Below are 21773 nucleotides of genomic sequence, written 5' to 3'. Positions count from 1 at the left end.
AAACTTATTATTATTGAACTTATTGTTTTTAATCATGCCCCGTCCCAACTTTTTTGAAATGTGTTGCTGACATCAAATTCAAAATGAGCATATATTTTTCAAAAAACCATACAATTCTACAGTTTCATCATTTGATATGTTGTTTTTGTACTATTTTCAATGAAATACAGAGTTTACATGATTTGCAAATTATCGCATTCTGTTTTTATTTACAGTTTACACAGCGTCCCAACTTTTTTGGAATTGGGGTTGTACTTTGTTGATTAAAAATCTCCCAAAAACACTGTCCATGTGTTGACACATCTATAACATAGATCAATTCTTGGTAAACTAATAAATTATATATCTGTAATGTGCATATAGATATCTTACTTTTGATTATATGCCTGCTTTTATCCGGAAGGTCGCATGATCAGTTATGCAAACGGATTCACTGACGCTAGGCTTGTGCAGGCACTGAGACACATTTACATGCCACATCATGGTTACCAAACTTACCTGTTTATTGAAACATTAAGATTTAGTTAATTCCATCCAATCTAACAACATACACTGTGTGACCAAAAGTATTTGGACACTCACACTGCTGAGCGTAAATGAGTCCACCCCCTTTGAAAAGTAACATTTTAAACAATATCTCAATGAACACAAACAATTTCCAAAATGTTGACAAGACAAAGTTTAATATAACATCTGTTTAACTTATAACGTGAAAGTAAGGTTAATAATATAACTTAGCTTACACATTTTTCAGTTTTACTCAAATTAGGGTGGTGCAAAAATGAGTACACCTCACAAGAAAAACTACCACATCTAGTACTTTGTGTGGCCTCCATGATTTTTAATGACAGCACCAAGTCTTCTAGGCATGGAATGAACAAGTTGGTGACATTTTGCAACATCAATCTTTTTCCATTCTTCAACAATGATCTCTTTTAGTGACTGGATGCTGGATGGAGAGTGATGCTCAACTTGTCTCTTCAGAATTCCCCATAGGTGTTCGATTGGGTTCAGATCAGGAGACATACTTGGCCACTGAATCACTTTCACCCAGAAATCCAACAGTGGCCTTAGATGTGTGTTTAGGATCATTGTCATGTTGGAAAAGTGCACGACGACCAAGGGCACGGAGTGATGGTAGCATCTTCTCTTTCAGTATAGAGCAATACATCTGTGAATTCATGATGCCATCAATGAAATGCAGCTCCCCGACACCAGCAGCACTCATGCAGCCCCACATAAGGACACTGCCGCCACCATGTTTCACTGTAGGCACCATGCATTTTTCTTTGTATTCCTCACCTTTGCGACGCCATACAGTTTTGAAGCCGTCAGTTCCAAAAACATTTATCTTGGTCTCATCACTCCAGAGTATAGAGTCCCAGTAGTCTTCATGTTTGTCAGCATGGGCCCTGGCAAACTCTAGGCGGGCTTTTTTGTGCCTGGACTTTAGGAGAGGCTTCTTTTGTGGACGGCATCCATGCATACCATTCCTCTGCAGTGTACGCCGTATTGTGTCACGGGAAATAGTCACCCCAGTTTGGCTTTCTACTTCTTTAGATAACTGCAGTGAACTTGCATGCTGATTTTCTTCAACCCTTCTCATCAGAAGACGCTCCTGTCGAGGTGTTAACTTCCGTGGACGACCTGGACATCTCTGTGAGATGGTTGCAGTTCCATCTTTCTTAAATTTTTGTACCACTTTTGCTACAGTATTCTGACTAAGTAAAGCTTTGCTGATCTTCTTGTAGCCTTCACCTTTGTGGTGTAAAGAAATTATTTTCTTTGGGGAATTCTGAAGAGACAAGTTGAGCATCACTCTCCATCCAGCATCCAGTCACTAAAAGAGGTCATTGTTGAAGAATGGAAAAAGATTGATGTTGCAAAATGTCACCAACTTGTTCATTCCATGCCTAGAAGACTTGGTGCTGTCATTAAAAATCATGGAGGCCAGACAAAGTACTAGCTGTAGTAGTTTTTGTTGTAGGGTGTACTCATTTTTGTACCACCCTAATTTGAGTAAAACTGAAAAATGTGTAATCTAAGTTATATTATTAACCTTACTTTCACGTTATAAGTTAAACAGATGTTATATTAAACTTTGTCTTGTAAACATTTTGGAAATTGTGTTCATTGAGATATTGTTTAAAATGTTACTTTTCAAAGGGGGTGGACTCATTTACGCTGAGCACTGTACATGTTGTTGTTGTTGTTGTTCTCCAAACTGCTGCCATAAATTTGGAGACACACAATTGTATAGAATGTCTTTGTATGCTGTAGTATTAGGATTTCCCTTTACTGGAACTAAGGAGCCCAAACATGTTCCAGCATAACAACTGCCCTGTGCTCACAGCTTTGGGATGAAATGAAACATTAACTTCATGCCAGGCCTTCTTGCCAGAAATCAATGCCCAACTTCTTGTGCTTTTGTGGCTGAATGGCCAAATCCCCACAGCTACAGTCCAAATTCTAGTGGAAAGCCCTCGCAGAAGAGTGGAGGCTCATATAACAGCAAAGGGGGAACAGTATTCCAAATTCATGCCCATTGTTTTGGAATGGGATTTTCAATATTTGGGTGTCCAAATACTTTTGGCCATATAGTGTATTTACGAAACCTTTTTTGTTTTTTGTGCTTATGTTCTAATTCATTACAGATAATCCCATTTTTGAGGAGCTCCTGCCTGAACATCAGGCCTCTGTCCTGGAGAATCTTCCTCCAACTCTGCCTCTGTCCATAACAGCAAACCTGATCAGCGACGAGAGCTACTGGAAGCATTACTGTCAGAGCCGCTGGAAAATGTGCGATGCCTCTGAATATGGCCACAGTTGGAAGCGCATGTTCTTTGAACGCCATCTCGAGAACATTATTGAACATTTTGTCCCAGATCTGACTGATAGCAAATTGGTGCTGGAGTTTGTGCCACTATGCAAAGAATATGTGAAGCGGCTGAGGATCTCTCAGCTTCTGCCCCCAATTAAGGAGCCGCATACTTTTGAGGAGCGCGACGGGGCAGATTCGGTCAGCGATTTTTCCACTGACGAGACCTCAATGGATCACTTTGACTTCCAAATTCTGCTCAACAAACTGAACAACCTGGAAGAGCTACAGTTGGTTTATGGTGTAAAAAACTGTGGAATGAACTTTCAGTGGCATCTGTTTCAGTTTACCATCCGCGACTGTCAATCATTGGCTGAGGCCGTGAAATCCTGCAAATCTTTGAAGGTTTGAACGATTAATTGACATCTCACATTAATGTACGTTCTCAACAAGGTTTAGCATCAGAAGAAAACTGTAGATAATACAAGTATTAGAGACATAGACAGATGGTGATGTCATTCTATACATAGCCTGGTCTGCTATTCTGTTGTCCTCTGCCTCCTTGACAATTTTGTGCATAAAGCTATAAAACTATGCAAAGCTAATGTAACCCTACACTGACAGAAATAGGGGTACAGGAGAAGTCCATTTCTGTCCCTCAAGGTACACTCTACACTAATGTACCCCCTAGGGCTCATTATTGGACCTCAGGTTAACTTTGTGTATCTTTGTAGGGTCAAAAAGGTACATATATGTTCCCAAGTAGTATATAAAGGGTACAAATAAGTACCTTAGAAGATACTGATTCAGTAGCAAGCCATGGCACCCCTTAGACGGTACTGCTCCAGTGACAAGCTGTTGTACCCCTAAAGGTACAATAATGTACTTTATTTTCTGAGAGTGTATAGGGAACGAGGCAGCATGGTGGTGTAGTGGTTAGCACTGTCGTCTCACAGCAAGAAGGTTCTGGGTTCGAGCCCAGTGGCCGGCAAGGAGTTTGCCTTTCTGTGTGGAGTTTGCATGTTCTCCCCGTGTCTGTGTGGGTTTCCTCCAGGTGCTCCGGTTTCCCCTACAGTCCAAAGGCATGCAGGTTAGGTTAATTGGTGGCTCTAAATTGACCGTAGGTGTGAATGTGAGCGTGAATGGTTGTGTGTCTACGTGTCAACCCTGCGATGACCTGGCGACTTGTCCAGGGTGTACCCTGCCTCTCGCCCATAGTCAGCTGGGATAGACTCCAGCTTGCCTGCGACCCTGCACAGGATCAGTGGTTATGGATAATGGATGGATGGATGTTATAAGGAATGCTTACTTCTGGGTAGTATGAGCTTCTGGACTGGTGGTTTCTGTAATGCACCCACTGTTGCCTTTCCAGCTCTGACAAATTTTTCCACAAACATCAGGAAAGAACCGTGGAACAATGACGACTGTTGTACATATGGCTCATAATCGGGTCCTGATGCATATAATGAGATGTAACTTGAGTAAGATTGCAAGTTTTATATTACATTTGTTATTGAGGACATACTATGCATTACAGTATAGTGAAATCCTTGATTTACATATCCCAGCTTGTTAAGAAGCTGGAGTCAGAGCCCTGGGTTAGTCAGGATCCAGTGCCTCTGGAACAGATAGGCCAAATAGTGGCAGTTTGGGACTGCTGGGAGTTGAACCTCCAAACTTCTGATCAGTAAGCCAGAGTTTTTAACCACTCAATCATGTGTTTGTGTTGGGTGTTTTTGGTACCTAGGTGCTAATTTATGGTCAGAAATTAATGATATGGGTAGAGTGGAGCCTCTGTGGGTAAGATTTTCAAACCTACTTTCATACAAAATCATCCTACAGTTAGTGTGTGACTCCCTTCCTTGGGTTCCTATCCTGTGGATGTACTCTATTTATGTCGCCCCAAATGCCCTGCTTCACGCTTCAAATCTTAACTGACTAATTGAATGATTTCAACACTACCAAATAGTAATTGGGGCAGCATGCTGATGTAGTGGTTAGCACTGTCGCCTCACAGCAAGAAGGTCCTGGGTTCAAGCCCAGTGGCCGGCGAGGGCCTTTCTTTGTGGAGTTTGCATGTTCTCCCCGTGTCTGCGTGGGTTTCCTCTGGGTGCTCCGGTTTCCCCCACAGTCCAAAGACATGCAGGTTAGGTTAATTGGGGGCTCTAAATTGACCATAGGTATGAATGTGAGTGTGAATGGTTGTTTGTCTATGAGGCTGTCCACACGGCAGTGGATTCAGGTGAATCTGATAAAATTGTTTATCATTTCGGCCTGGCGTCCACACGGCACCGGCGTTTTGAGTGCCCCAAAACGAGAACAGGTTCCAGAGTGGAAAAATCTGGCAACGGCGCCGTTGCGAAGTCGTCTGGATGAGTAGAACGGATTTGTTTACAATGACGTCACAACCACATGACTAGATCAAGCAGCACTCTCGCTGTTTTGTATGAACCACTGCATTGCATTCACTTTTGTATACAGTTTTTCTTTTAAATAAACAAGTAACTGAACCATTTCTTGAATTTATTTTTTTTTATTGGATAAGACTGCTTTTCAAAATGTTCACACACAATAAGAAAATTAAGTTATATAAAACTATGCACACTAATAAAACTAATTTGTACACACAGAAGGCACGATTTCCTCGCATAGTCGCAGCCATCTTCTTCTTGTTGTTGTGTGTTTGTTCCTGACAGTGCTTCACGCCGGGTAGAAGAAGGGGTTTATGCGCATGCGTCCTACTTCTTCTATTGTTCTGGTGTCTCCGATGGGACCGTCTTACAGCGCACGTAGAGGTGTGGCATGTGTATTGCATCGTTTTCAGCAAGCGTTGCGTTGCCATATGTACCTGATATTTTACTGATCCGTTGCCCATGTGGACGCAATATTTTTTTAAATAAAATCTCGTTGCCGTTGTTGTGTGGATGTAGCCTATGTGTCAGCCCTGCGACGACCTGGCAACTTGTCCAGGGTGTACCCCGCCTATCACCCATAGTCAGCTGGGATAGGCTCCAGCTTGCCTATGACCCTGTAGGACAGGTTAAGCGGCTAGAGATAATGGATGGATGGAAGTGGTAATTGAGCTGTTGTGTTTATTCTGTTTTATTCTTGCATTACAGGTTCTCCGAATCCATCGGAGCAACATAGAAGATGAAAAGTGTCGCAGGCTGGTAAGCCACCTTCTGGATCACCCATCCCTGTCAAAGCTCGACCTCTCACACAATCTCATAGGGGATCGAGGGGCGAGAGCCATCGGTAAACTCCTCAACAGCAGCTGTCTAAAAACACTGAACCTTTATGACAACTGGGTCGGTGGACAAGGGGCTCAAGCCTTAGCCCATGCCCTGCCCAAAAACACCTCCCTAGTGTCACTCAACTTGAGATTGAACCAGCTAGGGGATGAAGGTGGCCAGGCTATAGCTCAGGCCCTGCTAAAAAATCAGACTCTGGTAAACCTTCAGTTAGGGGCCAATGAGATGACGGAGCCCACAGCCACAGCATTCTCACAGGTCTTAGTACAGAACACGACACTGAGGAACCTCAACCTGTCCTGCAACAAACTGGGAGTGGTGAGTTCTGGATATCTAAGCTTTTGGTGTGTTACTTTTAAAACTCATAATTTCTACATGTTTTACAATGCTTTTTGTTGTTAAATATGTCTTTCTAAAATGATATAATGTAGTAGGTAATGTGGTTCCTACCATATATATATGTAGGCAAATACAGTGGGGTCTGTGATCTCATTGATAATCTGGGATTATTACATCACTCTACCCAATGGAGAGTGAGCATGCAATTTTCCCAAACTCCGCGCTAGCAAGCAACAGTGACAATTTGTAAACAAACATGGCCGCCAGGTTTGCTTCGTTAAAAATGGAAGATTTTGAGAGAATTTTGGCTGCCAGGTACCAGCCTCTGGTTGTGTCTAGCTGTCGATGTTGATTTTAAAATTAACTAAGTAAATTACACAGGGAAAATAATAATAATAATATTCAGCTTGACTGCGCTAGCATTGGCCTTTGCTAACACTACACCGGCTGGAAGGTAACTGGACTGCTGTGCTAAAAGCACCGAGTCGTGGGTAAGCTTGCATTGACCTTTGAGAATGCTGATATTATGAGAATGTGTATGTATGTATAATAATAATAATAATAATAATAATAATATATTGGCTGGCTTTTTTCGTGGTCTATCAGATATATTCCATTCAGCTACTTGTCTTTGACTCGGTCAATATCATGCTAGCTGAATGGAATATATCTGATATACCACTCAACGCCAGCCAATATTATTTAAATATTGTATTGTATTATTGTATGTATTAAATCTGAAAATAATGCAAATGGAAGCATTTTCCACCATTGCTCTCAGACTTTTAGACCCCACTGTATTATATTCTAACAGCCATAGATCCCCAGTGCTGTGTAAGTTAAACTTGTATACATCCCATTTTTATAGTCCCAGCTGACATTTAGACTCGCGGACAAATGAAAATGCTGTGTCCTCTTCTTCATGGTGTGTAGGATGGAGGGAAGGCCTTGGAAGAAGGGATGTCACACAATAGCAGCCTGCTGGAATGTGATGTTCGCCTCACTGAAATTAGCCTGGAGAGTGAGGACTGCATCCGTAAGGTGCTGTGCACCAATCAGGACAAAGCCCAGCGCGAACACACACAGGACACAGCAAACACCAAATAAGCCACTATATGAGATGCTGCTCATTTGTTATGTCACAAAGCAGTTTTACAGAAATATAAATTACAGATATAAATTTTAAACACACTAATTTATAAATTCATCCCTAATGAGCAAGCCTGAGGCGACAGTGGCAAGGTAAAACTCCCTGAGAGGACATGAGGAAGAAGCCTTGAAAGGAACCAGATTCAAATAGAACCCACCCTCATGTGGATGATAACAGATAGTGTGATTATTAAATAACTTACTTCTGTAAGTGTGTCCGATATGGTCAAAAAGTGTGATTGTGTAACCAGGGTATTTATTATAGTTTTAGCCTGAAGTCTATTTTGTTGAAGTTATCAATTGTTCATTGGAGATTTGAGTGTAAAACTGTTCATGGCAACTGCAGTCCGAAAGTTATCATGTCAATTGTAGTCCTCAGCCATTGTAGCAAAACTGTTTGTATTAACTATGTACTAAATGTATAAATTATTTCTGTGAAGATTCTCAATCATCCAGGTCATAGTAAACTGTGGGTGGTAGAAAAGGGCAACTGGACTTGCTTGAAGATTCTTGAAAACGTTTCACCTCTCGTCCGAAAGGCTTCCTCAGTTCTGTCTGACTAATAGGGAGTATCAGATATTTATCCTCTCCTGGATCAGAATCAGAATTCTGATGACAAATTCATCTAAGGTGTTGTTGAGGCATCATGTTGGTGTGGGTCACTGGAGGCTGGGTGTGAACGGCGAGTCATTAGGGTGATCAAAGGATTGCCCGTTAGGGTGATCAATGGAAAGCTGACTCTCTCTGGCCAAGTTTACATTAGACCGTATCTGTCTCGTTTTCTTCGCGGATGCACTGTCCGTTTACATTAAAACACCTGGAAACGCCGGGAAACGGGAATCCGCCAGGGTCCACGTATTCAATCCAGATTGTGTCTGGTCCGGTGGTGTGTAAACAGTGAGAATACGTGGATACGCTGTGCTGAGCTCTAGCTGGCGCCGTCATTGGACAACGTCACTGTGACATCCACCTTCCTGATTCGCTGGTGTTGGTCATGTGACGCGACTGCTGAAAAACGGCGCGGACTTCCGCCTTGTATCACCTTTCATTAAAGAGTATAAAAGTATGAAAATACTGCAAATACTGATGCAAATACTGCCCATTGTGTAGTTATGATTGTCTTTAGGCTTGCCATCCTTCCACTTGCAAGTGGTAAGTGATATGCACTGAGATCACACACACAGCGGCTCAGTCCCAAATCACTGCTCGTGCGCTATACTCGCGCGGTCTGTGAGCTGCGCAAGGCCGGAGTGCGCACCCTCCAGAGGGCACTCGCTGTTCAGGGCGGAGTGATTTGGAGCGCAGGATGCCTGCGGAGCCGAGCGTATCCGTGTATTGGTGTTGCTGTGTGCACGCGAATCGTGTATTGGTGTTGCTGTGTGCACACTAATCGTTTTAAAAACGTTAATCTGATGATCCGCTGATACGGTCTAATGTAAACCCCACCTCTGTCTCTCTCTGTAGAAAGAAGGACAGAGAGAGTCAGCTTTCCATTGATCACCCTAATGACTCACCGTTCACACCCAGCCTCCAGTGACTCACACCAACATGATGCCTCAACGACACCTTAGATGAACTTGTCATCAGAATTCTGATTCTGATCCAGGAGAGGATAAATATCTGATACTCCCTATTAGTCAGACAGAACTGAGGAAGCCTTTCGGACGAGAGGCGAAACGTTTTCAAGAATCTTCAAGCAAGTCCAGTTGCCCTTTTCTACCACCCACAGTGTATAAATTACAGGGATGTGATTTTTCCGCGAATTCGCGGAATTCCGCTTTTTTCACTTCAAAATTAAAAAAAAAATTTTTTTTCAGATTTTTCGCTCAAAAATCCGCATTCATATCCTATTCGTTCCGACTTTCAGTAATTCCATCATTGAGATGAAATGAGGTACGTGATTGGCCCATCACTCTGTAACAACCAATGAACGCGCTTGTTAGATAGCTGTACGTAAGCTCGCTTCAAACAAAGAGTTGAAAGATGGCAGCCTCCGTGATTGAGCGTAAAGATGCACCTGATCATCAGTTTGGTGTGTGTTTTTAAAGTAAATAAACATGGGGAAGAAGAAAAAACAACCCAGCTCATTTCTTTCCCCATAATAAGCCTGTGAGTGGTGATGGTGTCACTGCACGTGTGACGGAGTGACGAAGGTTGCCGTGGCAACGGGGCCTCGCACCATCTGTTGCTTCCTGGATGCGCATGCGCACGCTATGAAAGCTGTGGCGAAAAGGTTAGCATCGGAGGCTAAACCTTCTGAGGAGAAAAGAAGGGTCGGTTTTTATTTCAGTTTGTTTTAGTTACGTCCGAAAAAACAGCAGTTTAAATCACGGCTCTAGTTTGCAAATCAAAATGGTTACTCAGTGAAAACAAAACAAAAGCTAGAGAGGGGGAGCGGTGGGAGTTTAACCCGGGAAAGTGAGTCTGTGAGGCGGCAGTGATGCTTGACCCCTCCCCCCTCCTCTCACTTTACCTCAGAGTGTCTGCCAACTTCATCACAGATTATTTCACCTTTTTCACTCGATGTTAGTTGTAATTTTCGCTCAAAACTTTTCCCACAGCGTGGATGTAAGGTAATTATACACAATTTTGATTTGTTTATTCAATATTAAAATGTTAGTGCAAATAATACATACTTGCCAACTTTTCAAAATTCTCATGAGGGAGAAAAATGCATGAAAGACATTTTCAATTGGCCGAGGGTCTGATGCGCGGTTGAAATGATAAAAACAGTGGATCCCAATTAATTGCAAACACATTTTTTGTGAATGTTGTTTAGTGAAAAAGTGATTTTTATTCTTGCATATGAAAATCCTCAAGTGAGTGAACACTGTACAGTTCTGTATATGAGTCAATTTCACAGAAAACGTTTTTTTTTTTTTTTTGTCCGGACGTGTTTTGTTTACATTTTGAGATTTCTAAAACCTTTTTGTGGTCTCATATGATAAAACATTATCAGTTCTACCTTGCATTTCAAAATTTGACTACTTTGGTTCATAAATGTGCATTTTGTAGCAAATCTTATGCCATGTACACACGTAGCCGGGTATTTTTAAAACCGAACATTTTCCCCCCCCTCCGTTTATAAAAATGTTTTATCCACACCACCTCGTCTTCGAAAAAAATCCCTTCCACACATAACCCAACATCTGCGTTTTCAATCACATTCATAAGCATTCCAAACCTGAAGATGGCATTATTTCCCCAAATCCTACCCCCTAATCACATCGCCTGTGCTCTTGGAGCAGTAGTTGGGCTTCTAAAATTAAACATGTAAATAGCACCTGCACAATAATTAACGCTTTCAAGGCACTACTCCGATCCATTACTCTTTAGCTAGCCGCACACTACGCCGATTTTCAGCGTACCGAGCCAACTGAAGTCGCGAGTCAGGCGTAAAGACTAGTTTTCGATGGTCCCAACTCATCTCACAGCCGATTCGAAAAACTAATCGGGAGCCAGACTGATCGGCGAGAGTCGCTAGCAATAGCCAATCATATCTTTCGCATATAACACGTGACATCATTAAACACAATTTCTAGCGCGAGAAATACGTGTTGGTAGCACCTAATGCAGGTATATACTGTAATTCCATAGACTGAAGCTTTATCCATAGACACAGTGGGCTGGAAAACCACTCTGCTCAAGTTGTGTGGCTGAATTCCAAATCGCTTTAACTCCCCTATATAAGTGCACTATTTAAGGTTGGGAATAATAGCTCATGCAGCCTAGATAGTGCGCTACATATTCCATGTTGTGTCATTTGTAATTCAGCCTGTAGCATCAAGTGTTGGATTTAACAGTAACTATATCCAATAGCCAATCACAAAGCTATTAAGTTGTCACGTGTCGCTTCAATCGCGACTGCACTCGTCAACAGTCGGGGGATATGTGCGTGCCCTGTCGGGAGTCGGCTCTGAAATGGGTCGGTTCGGTACCGCGTGGATCGCCGTAGTGTGCGGCTAGCTTAAGTCCATGCTTAATCTGGCTTCTGCAGTAAACAAAGGTCACACGTTTGACGTCAGGGCAGATTTGTTGTCATTTTTTTGGCGCAGATTGTGACATTTCTAAAACGCAAAACTCCGGTTATCTCTGTCTACATGAAAAGGCATACACGGAGTTTTCAAAAATCTTCACTTTGCCCGGAGTTTTTTTAAATATTCGTTTTTGATGTGTTTTCATGTGGATGACAGGCCAAAACGTAGAAAAATATCTTCGATTTAGCAGATACCCGGCTACGTGTGGATGGGGTCTTAGGGTCGAAAATGAGCAAAAATGGCTGTTCCACTGAAAAGAGACTTTTTTTCAGACATGATTCTTAATGTTAGACAAAGGTGGAATTGAAACTTTTTCATGTTCAACGACAAGACTGTGGAAACCACAATGGACATATGTCACAAATTGAAAATGCCATTAAGAAAAGATATTTTTCGATTTTTTGTTAATTTGTGTACCTGTCCCAGAGGTTTGTGTCAGTTCTGTTACCGTGATTAATCACATAACAAAAATAAATGCTCCCAAAAGCTATTATTGAAATTATTTGTTGCCAAGGATCTACATATTCTCACCTTTTATATGGATGGCAGAATGAACTGAATCTGAGAATATTTACTTAAAAATTTCAGTTTTGGTAAGTAGTCTATGCATGACTAATTTTTTGTGTCAATCCTGTTACCCTGTCTAAACGGGGTGTGCAGTAACTTAATCAAATATTAGAAGTTGTCATACATAAGAAGCAAACTGGGAGACTACCAGGAGCAATAGAGTTTAATAAATAATGGTGGATGAATTCTTATGTTGCATCATGTTTGTTTGAAAAGGCACATTTAGGTATGTTCAACTTCTACAGTAATTGAAAGTATAAATTTTGTTTTTCCTTATACAATTTTCTATTTATTCTAATGCAGATGATTTAATTTAGAATGACATTTTTAGGTTTCATGTTTTGGCTTTTTGTCAGTTAAGAATCACTGAATTTACTATAGGGGCTCAGAGTTGCATGTTGACCATTAAATTGGCTTGAATTTGTTAATCATGACAAGTTTTTTCTTGTGTGTTTGCTTGCCATTTTAGTACAATTTTTAAGTCAGAAAACCCCAGAACCCAGGAGCTTCGGGGGGGCTTCGCCCTCCCTTGTCCCCCCACCAGGGCACTGCCCTGGACCAGCTGGGGGCCTGTGGCCCCCAGACCCCCAGCTAAAATTTTCAGATAATTTCACCAGCCCCAAATCACATCCCTGAAATTATTGTTACAAAAAAAAATTAAGTACAAGCTAGAGAAGTTTGCCATGATCTGCAGTCCTGAATAATAATACAATACATGTCTGTATTAAATTCTAGTGTGTAGGTACTAGTATAGAACTCATGCACTATAGCTACCAGTGAAAAGACTGCAGTCAAAAACAGTGGTGACGTGCTGAGTAAGATCTCAAAAAGTGAGTGAGGAGGCATTTAGCAGATGCTCTAATCCAGAGCCACGTACAACGAATGCAAAAGTCAGGTAAATGAAGTGTTGAACTTCTAGACAAGAAAGTTCTAGTGCCAACTGAACAAGTGACAGCAATGCCTAGCGTAATATGCTGTTGAAATACCAATACTCAAACAGCCAGGAAACAAACCAACCATATAAAGTACAACTAAATAGAGAACTCAAAACGGCTAACCCCAGGCTAGACAGTACACAGCCTGGGTTGGTCAAGACCAAAACGCAGTTACACAGCAATACAGGTCATTTCGTCCAATGACTGTTTCGTCCAGTGCCTTTTTGTCCAATAGGTAAGACGTTTCGTCCAAAGCCTTTTTCATACGCACTATCAATTATTTTATATTTCAGGTGTGTGTTTGTTCGAATAAAGGAGGAATTCTCAATGGAATTTGACCGAAGCAAAACACATTTTTGTAAAGCAAATGAGTGCCATAGTACCTACGCTTTGACACTAAAGAGCGTACTAAGGGGGGTAACCACATTGGCCCGTGCCACTTGCTGACCCTGGGATGAGTTCACTCCCTTGTCATTGCAGGCTGCTCGCTTGCATGTCTATGTTTCTGGCTGGATCATATTAAATCTTCAGGCGTGGAGCAGTGCTCTCGTGGGGGCTTCGTTTGCGAATACGGGGCCGAGGCGCAGTCCTACCGACCCGAGATTGTACTCTTTCAAAGGGGGAGGCTTAGAGGGAGATGTCTGTCAAATTTGGCTTCACTGCGAGCTCCATTGGCTGTTATTAATTTTTGAAGCCGTCTGGATCATGTTAAATCTTACATCGTTTGCTTTACAAAAATGTTTCCGCTTCAGTCAAATTCTATTGAGAATTCTTCTTTTTCTAACAAATGAATACCTGAAATATAAGATTATTGATAGTGTGTATAAAAAAGGCTTTGGACGAAATGTCTCAACTATTGGACGAAATGGCATTGGATAAAATGGTCATTGGATGAAGTGTCCAAGTGTCCAACTCCCTTATACAGTGGGCAGGGAAGAAAGGGAGAGGTGCAGCCTGAAGAGGTGAGTCTTCAGTCTGCACTTGAAGGTGGTCAGGGAGTCAGCAGTTCTGACCTCAATGGGAAGGTCATTCCACCAGTGGGGAACCAGGACAGACAGTAGTCTTGAGTGGGCGGGGCAGGAACAGAAAGGAGGAGGGGCCAGGCGGTAGTAGCGGAATATCACCCTATCAGGCAGAATGCCCACATGAGCCCAGCCAATCTGTTCAGTTCATTTGAAAAAGTTGCCTACATTTATTTTAGGTGCTGTGATCACCTGCTAACCTAAAAAATTGAGTTTTGTATTCCTGTCAATCGAAGCAAATCAAAAACTCGTTTATAAGGTTAAAAAAATTTAAAGAGAAAATAAATACATAAATGAATAAAAATCCTTTTCTTGAAATGCTTTAAGTTAAGATTACTTTTTAAAGTAATATTAACCAATTGCTTGTTCCACTTATTCATTTATAGGTTTATCGAGCATCTATTTTTCCTTTATATCTTGTTTTTTTCTGGGTTTGATCCCACCATGCATTCTTAACTCTAGTTACATATGTATAGAATTATGTCATATGTCTATCCATCCATTATCCATAACCGCTCATCCTGTGCAGGGTCGCGGGCAAGCTGGAGCCTATCCCAGTTGACTATGGGTGAGAGGCGGGGTACACCCTGGACAAGTCGCCAGACCACCTCAGGGCTGACACATAGACACAGACAACCATTCACACCCACATTCACACCTACGGTCAATTTAGAGCCACCAATTAACCTAACCTGCATGTCTTTGGGGGAAACCGGAGCACCCGGGGGAAACCCACGCAAGCACGGGGAGAACATGCAAATTCCACAGAGAAAGTCCCTCATCGGCCGCTGGGCTCAAACCCAGGACCTTCTTGCTGTGAGGCGACAGTGCTAACCACTACACCACCATGCTACCCTATGGCATATCTATGTATGAGAATCACATGGATACCTGCTTATAGACATTGAGACCTTCCAATAAAGTAGTGGAGGAAGTGAATGACACTGGATTTACAATAAATTGCAATAAATGCTGCAATCTTACATCCATCTTCCCCTGGAACTTTGCTGAGTCATCCCTTCTATGTGAGAATTACCTGGATAACATATGCCATAATGTCCCGAAGAATCACACACACCTTAGGACTAACTGGATACAGAGATGCCACCACACTCAATCTACTGGAAAGAGCAATGTTAACCTTGTACAACTGAGAGAAAAGTGCACGATGATATCCAGAAAGCAGCTGTGCACACTTCCTGGTATGCCATGCCCCTATGTAATGCCAATGAAGAGAATACACTCCTCCTAGTCATGCCATGTTAGAGGCTGGTGATAATGATCACTCAGTGGGCCAGCCTCAGCTAGACATGGAAACCATCCATGTCTTTCCATCATGACAAATGAATAGATCTGAGGATTGAATGGACATCATCGGGTCTAAAGAAATGCTCTGCAGGCTTACCTTCATGGAATGCTGCTAGATCAAACTGACTGATTAGCAAAAATAGGTGATATGATTGTGGCAGAAATTTTGGGTTCAACCAATGTCACCCCAGTATCATCATCAGAGTATACAGTTCTTTCACTTTTTTTGTGAAGTGATTTCTAGCAGTTGTTCATTTTTGTGGTAGCCCTGCGATAGTTTGACAACCTGCCCAGGGTGTACCCCGCCTCTTGCCCATAGTTAGCTGGGATAAGCTCCAGCTTGCCCGCGATCCTACACAGGATAAGCGGTTACGGATAATGGATGGATGGGTGGATGGATTTCTAGCAGTTGTTCATCTTTGTGGTAGCCCTGTGATGGTTTGACAACCTGCCCCCAGGGCGTACCCTGCCTCTCACCTGAAGTCAGCTGGGATTGGCTCCAGCTTCTCCCACAACCCTGATGGATAAGCAGTATAGAAGATGGATGGATGGATGATCTCTAGCAGAAAGGCATCTCACATAGGCTTGTACGAAGGGACCTTACAAGGCAAGCAGAACCTTTATGGATGTCGGAACATGGAACTAAGTTGTGGTGACCTAAAAGTGTTGGATGAAGAGTCCATCTAATCATGATGTTGTGATACTAAAGCCTGTGTTCTCCTCTCCAGCACTTCTTTGATGAAAAACCCAAAGGGCAGAGTTTGGCCAATATACTGGTGTAGGTCCTCTAGGCTGACAGAGGGACGAAACAGAACTATGATTCTATAGTGAGCCCCAATGAACATGCTTTGAGTCTGCACTTGTGTCCGGTGACCGCAAGCTGGCCTTGTGGTTAGCGTGTTTGCCTCTTGATCGCGAGTTCTACTCACGGTCGGGTCATATTAAAGACCATCATAAAAATGGTACCCACTGCTATCTGCCAAGGCACTCTGCAATACAGATGTGAGTAGGGTGTTAAACTCTTGCGGTTACCAGAGGACTGGCCCCCCACTGTAACCCTAGCTATATCAAGGGCACTGAGGGAAATGGAGATTGGCACCACCCGATGCACCTCAAAAGACTGATTAATACTGGGATGGGAGACTGCCTGGGAAGACCAGGTCCTGGTGTGGGAGGGACTTTGACTTGACTTTTGACTTGTGTCCAGTACTTCAGGCCTGTGTTTGCTTGTTATACCATGCAACTTATGGATTACTAAATAATTCTTGAAACCTACTGTATCTTAAAGGAGCTTTTTAATAAGTAACATCTTGTGCCAGTCTTCTTGTATCTTTTACTGATGCAAATATCATGGGAAAAGGAACAAGATCTTACTTTCTAATGTCCCATGCCTTACATAATCCATTACCCAATGTATCCATGGATACGTTTTAAGAAAATTATGCTTTTATTTCACTTCATGTCTAAAACCTTTTGCAGAAGTTTTGTTTTTTAAATATATAGGACATTTTCACATAAAGATGACATTAGTTGCAAAAGACATTTTTTCCTTCTATGTAATCAGCTTCTTTTACATACATTCATTCATTCATTCAACTTTCAACACATATTTGGTCTTAAAATTGTTATAGTCCACATTCTGGAAAGGAAGCAACACATTTTACATCATCGTCATAGTGATAGTTATCAAAATACAAATTGACAAAGTTACCAAAGTTCAAAGCGGGTTAGTTTATTCTCTAACAGTAGTCTAATTAACTGAAAAAAGAAATGAGTTAGTGTATTTTTTTAATTAAATTAGATTAATTAAACAAAGTATGGGTGCAATGGTTAGCACTGTCACTTCACAGCAAGAAGGTTCTGGGTTCGAGCTCAGCGGCTGGTGGGGGCCTTTCTGTGTGGAGTTTGCATGTTCTCCCTGTGCATAGGTGGGTTTCCTTCAATTTCCTCCCACAGTCCAAAGATGCGCAGATGAGATCAACTGGCTACGCTAAATTGCCCATAGGGTGTGAATGGGTGTTTGTCTCTGTGTTAGCCCTGCAATAGATTTGTGACCTGCCCAAGGTGTACCACGCTTCTCGCATGAAATCAGCTGGGATTGGTTCTAGCTTCCCCTGCGACCCTGATGGATAAGTGGTATAGATAATGGATGGATAAACAAAGCAAAAAACTCGTTAAAAATTGCACCATCCATCCATCATCTGTAACCGCTTATCCTGTGCAGGGTTGCAGGCAAGCTGGAGCCTATCCAAGCTGACTATGGGCGAGAGGCATGGTACACCCTGGACAAGTCACCAGATCATCGCAGGGCTGATATATAGAGACAAACAACCATTCACACTCACATTCATGGTCAATTTAGAGCCATCGATTAGCCTAAACACACGTCTATGGACTCTGGGGGAAACCGGAGCACCCAGAAGAAACCCACACAGACACGGGGAGAACATGCAAACTCCGCACAGAAAGGCCCCTGTCGGCCACTGGACTCGAACCCAGAACCTTCTTGCCGTGAGGCAACAGTGCTAATCACTACAATACCGTGCCACCCAAAAATTGCAGCATTTTATAATTAATTAATTTTATGTACAGTGTTTTTTATTTAAATTCCATGCAATATCATTATCACTTCTCATATTCATTCTTAGATGACTCCGTCATCGGCAGGGCCACACTGCTCTCCAAGTTGCTGTAGCTGACAGAAATGGATGCGTTCTTGGCTCTGGTGGAACAGAATTATAATCACATTTGAGAAATAATTCTTTGTACTGTGTCTCGTGATTTTTACGTTACTAAAAAAAGGCAGGCAGCAGATAAACTGTCAAAATGCTGCATGTTATCTCTCCTAAAGGACTGAATGTAATCCTCAAATATTATGTGTAGCTGGGGCTGTAGTCAAGACCACCTGTCACATCCAAGACAAGCCCAGGACCAGGATTGCATTAAGACTTACAGTGGTGCTTGAAAGTTTCTGAACCCTTTAGAATTTTCTATATTTCTGCATAAATATGACCTAAAACATCATCAGATTTTCACACAAGTCCTAAAAGTAGATAAAGAGAACCCAGTTAAACCCAGTTTGCTAAAGATCACGTGGACAAGCCAGAAGGCTATTGGAAAAATGTTTTGTGGACGGATGAGACCAAAATAGAACTTTTTGGTTTAAATGAGAAGCGTTATGTTTGGAGAAAGGAAAACACTGCATTCCAGCATAAGAACCTTATCCCATCTGTGAAATATGGTGGTGGTAGTATCATGGTTTGGGCCTGTTTTGCTGCATCTGGGCCAGGACGGCTTGTCATCATTGATGGAACAATGAATTCTGAATTCTACCAGCGAATTCTAAAGGAAAATGTCAGGACATCTGTCCATGAACTGAATCTCAAGAGAAGGTGGGTCATGCAGCAAGACAATGACCCGAAGCGCACAAGTCGTTCTACCAAAGAATGGTTAAAGAAGAATAAAGTTAATGTTTTGGAATGGCCAAGTCAAAGTCCTGACCTTAATCCAATTGAAATGTTGTGGAAGGACCTGAAGCGAGCAGTTCATGTGAGGAAACCCACCAACATCCCAGAGTTGAAGCTGTTCTGTATGGAGGAATGGGCTAAAATTCCTCCAAGCCGGTGTGCAGGACTGATCAACAGTTACCGCAAACGTTTAGTTGCAGTTATTGCTGCACAAGGGGGTCACACCAGATACTGAAAGCAAAGGTTCACATACTTTTGCCACTCACAGATACGTAATATTGGATCATTTTCCTCAATAAATAAATGACCAAGTATAATATTTTTGTCTCATTTGTTGAACTGGGTTCTCTTTATCTACTTTTAGGACTTGTGTGAAAATCTGATGATGTTTTAGGTCATATTTATGCAGAAATATAGAAAATGCTAAAGGGTTCACAAACTTTCAATCACCACTGTAGTATTAAGGGTGTTGAGTCAAGATCAAGTCCAAAATAAGTGTGTCTGAGCCAAGATCAACACCAAAACCCATCAAATTCTTTTCCTTCATTCAGGGATTGTGCCGATAATTAGGCTGTTTTCTAGAACAAGGAGTTACTTCTTGTCAGACGTTGTGCACACAAAAAGAAACGACAACAGAAACATTATTTTTTACAAACGCTTTGACGAGACCAAGACCATACCCAGTTAAGCCAATGCCTGAGATGGAGATAAGTCAAAGTACAAATGCTAATAAGTGTGAGCTAGAGTAAGTCCAAGTCAATACAGAAAATGCCTTGAAACTGGACTTGAGTCCACGACCGGTCTCTCGTCCAACAGCCCTCCATACAGCGCACAAAATGTTAGTGTTATAAACTTGGTTACAGATTTATGAAGCTGCCTATAAACTTTTTGTGAGTAATAACATTTCCGTTTCAGCAATGCATTCACATAAGACCACATTAAACAATCCATAACAACCAGAGCATTTTTTAAGGATTTTCCACTAGGAGACCAACTGGTCTGGGCAATACAATCACAGGCCCGAGTCCATGCGGCTGCACCGCTGCGGCATATTCTGTGATGCAAATTGCTACATTACGAATCCTCGTTTCAGGCAGCATAATATCAACATAGTTAATGCAGTGCCAAATTTTCCTTGTTAAATGTATACATACATGGTACTTGGTTAATTAATTGCAACTGATTGAACCAAATGATAAGACATAACTTGGTTTAAAATTTGGTCTCCCAGTGAAGCTGGTTTGGCATTGACTAGGAGACTAAATCTGGCCACTGGGAGACCATTTGGTCTCCCAGTAACTATGTTAAAAAAAATGCTCTGATAACAACCCTGAACAAGTCGTCAAAATGCTTCCATGATATTTTAGAATGTCATGGCCTGAAGGTTAGAGAAGCAGCCTTGGGCCCAAAGGGTTGCCGGTTTGATTCCCAGGACCAGCAGGAAAACTCTGAGGGGAGTTGAGTGAATGAACAGCACTTTCCCCTCCCTCTGTATCATGGCTTAAGTGCCCTTGAGCAAGGCACCGAACCCCCAACTGCTCCCCAGGTGCTGTAGTATACCTGCCCACTGCTCTGGCTATGTGTGTGTGCTCATTGCTCACTTGTGCGTGCATGGGTTAAATACAGAGAAGGAATTTCACTGTGCTTGAGTGTACATGTGACAAATTAAGGCTTCTTCTTCTAAATGTCAACAGGCTCATACATATAGCTAATCTAAAACTTATTTCCACATAGGATCTTTGTTACTATTTCTGGAACCTGTTTACAACCCCGATTCCAAAAAAGTTGGGACAAAGTACAAATTGTAAATAAAAACGGAATGCAATAATGTGGAAGTTTCAAAATTCCATATTTTATTCAGAATAGAACATAGATGACATATCAAATGTTTAAACTGAGCAAATGTATCATTTTAAAGAGAAAAATTAGGTGATTTTAAATTTCATGACAACAGCACATCTCAAAAAAGTTGGGACAAGGCCATGTTTACCACTGTGAGACATCCCCTTTTCTCTTTACAACAGTCTGTAAACGTCTGGGGACTGAGGAGACAAGTTGCTCAAGTTTAGGGATAGGAATGTTAACCCATTCTTGTCTAATGTAGGATTCTAGTTGCTCAACCGTCTTAGGTCTTTTTTGTCGTATCTTCCGTTTTATGATGCGCCAAATGTTTTCTATGGGTGAAAGATCTGGACTGCAGGCTGGCCAGTTCAGTACCCGGACCCTTCTTCTACGCAGCCATGATGCTGTAATTGATGCAGTATGTGGCTTGGCATTGTCATGTTGGAAAATGCAAGGTCTTCCCTGAAAGAGACGTCATCTGGATGGGAGCATATGTTGCTCTAGAACCTGGATATACCTTTCAGCATTGATGGTGTCTTTCCAGATGTGTAAGCTGCCCATGCCACATGCACTAATGCAACCCCATCCCATCAGAGATGCAGGCTTCTGAACTGAGCGCTGAGAACAACTTGGGTCGTCCTTCTCCTCTTTAGTCCGAATGACACGGCGTCCCTGATTTCCATAAAGAACTTCAAATTTTGATTTGTCTGACCACAGAACAGTTTTCCACTTTGCCACAGTCCATTTTAAATGAGCCTTGGCCCAGAGAAGACGTCTGCGCTTCTGGATCATGTTTAGATACGGCTTCTTCTTTGAACTATAGAGTTTTAGCTGGCAACGGCGGATGGCACGGTGAATTGTGTTCACAGATAATGTTCTCTGGAAATATTCCTGAGCCCATTTTGTGATTTCCAATACAGAAGCATGCCTGTATGCGATGGAGTGCCGTCTAAGGGCCCGAAGATCACGGGCACCCAGTATGGTTTTCCGGCCTTGACCCTTACGCACAGAGATTCTTCCAGATTCTCTGAATCTTTT

At 42.1% G+C, this 21773-nt stretch overlaps 2 protein-coding genes across 12 annotated transcripts in view; one reads left to right on the top strand and one right to left on the bottom strand.

Annotated features, from left to right (window-relative positions):
* The first annotated feature begins 781 nt into the window (after positions 1-781).
* Positions 782-7515, top strand: LOC132882648 (dynein regulatory complex subunit 5-like). Its single transcript, XM_060915733.1, has 4 exons — positions 782-785; positions 2655-3223; positions 5938-6387; positions 7342-7515. Exons 1-4 carry the CDS (start codon positions 782-784, stop codon positions 7513-7515), a joined length of 1197 nt encoding a protein of 398 aa, XP_060771716.1.
* A 9817-nt stretch (positions 7516-17332) lies between these two features.
* LOC132883829 (hepatitis A virus cellular receptor 1 homolog) overlaps positions 17333-21773 on the bottom strand; it is a 45763-nt gene continuing 41322 nt past the window's right edge. For all 11 annotated transcript variants that reach the window (XM_060917874.1, XM_060917875.1, XM_060917878.1 and 8 more), the window contains one exon: positions 17333-18148. In XM_060917874.1, the coding sequence (XP_060773857.1) occupies positions 18052-18148 (97 nt within the window). In that variant the 3' untranslated portion in view covers positions 17333-18051. The remainder of the gene's footprint in view (positions 18149-21773) is intronic.

The sequence above is a fragment of the Neoarius graeffei genome, chromosome 3 (genome assembly GCF_027579695.1).
Source record: "Neoarius graeffei isolate fNeoGra1 chromosome 3, fNeoGra1.pri, whole genome shotgun sequence".
Classification (NCBI taxonomy): Eukaryota; Metazoa; Chordata; class Actinopteri; order Siluriformes; family Ariidae; genus Neoarius; species Neoarius graeffei.
The sequence above is the reverse complement of the archived record's forward strand: the minus strand, read 5'-3'. Positions and strand labels throughout refer to the sequence as shown.

Coding starts and splice junctions, on each gene's coding strand:
- LOC132882648 (XM_060915733.1), top strand. Junction 3,224..5,937: donor AATCCTGCAAATCTTTGAAG/GTTTGAACGATT, acceptor CTTGCATTACAG/GTTCTCCGAATCCATCGGAG. Junction 6,388..7,341: donor CCTGCAACAAACTGGGAGTG/GTGAGTTCTGGA, acceptor CATGGTGTGTAG/GATGGAGGGAAGGCCTTGGA.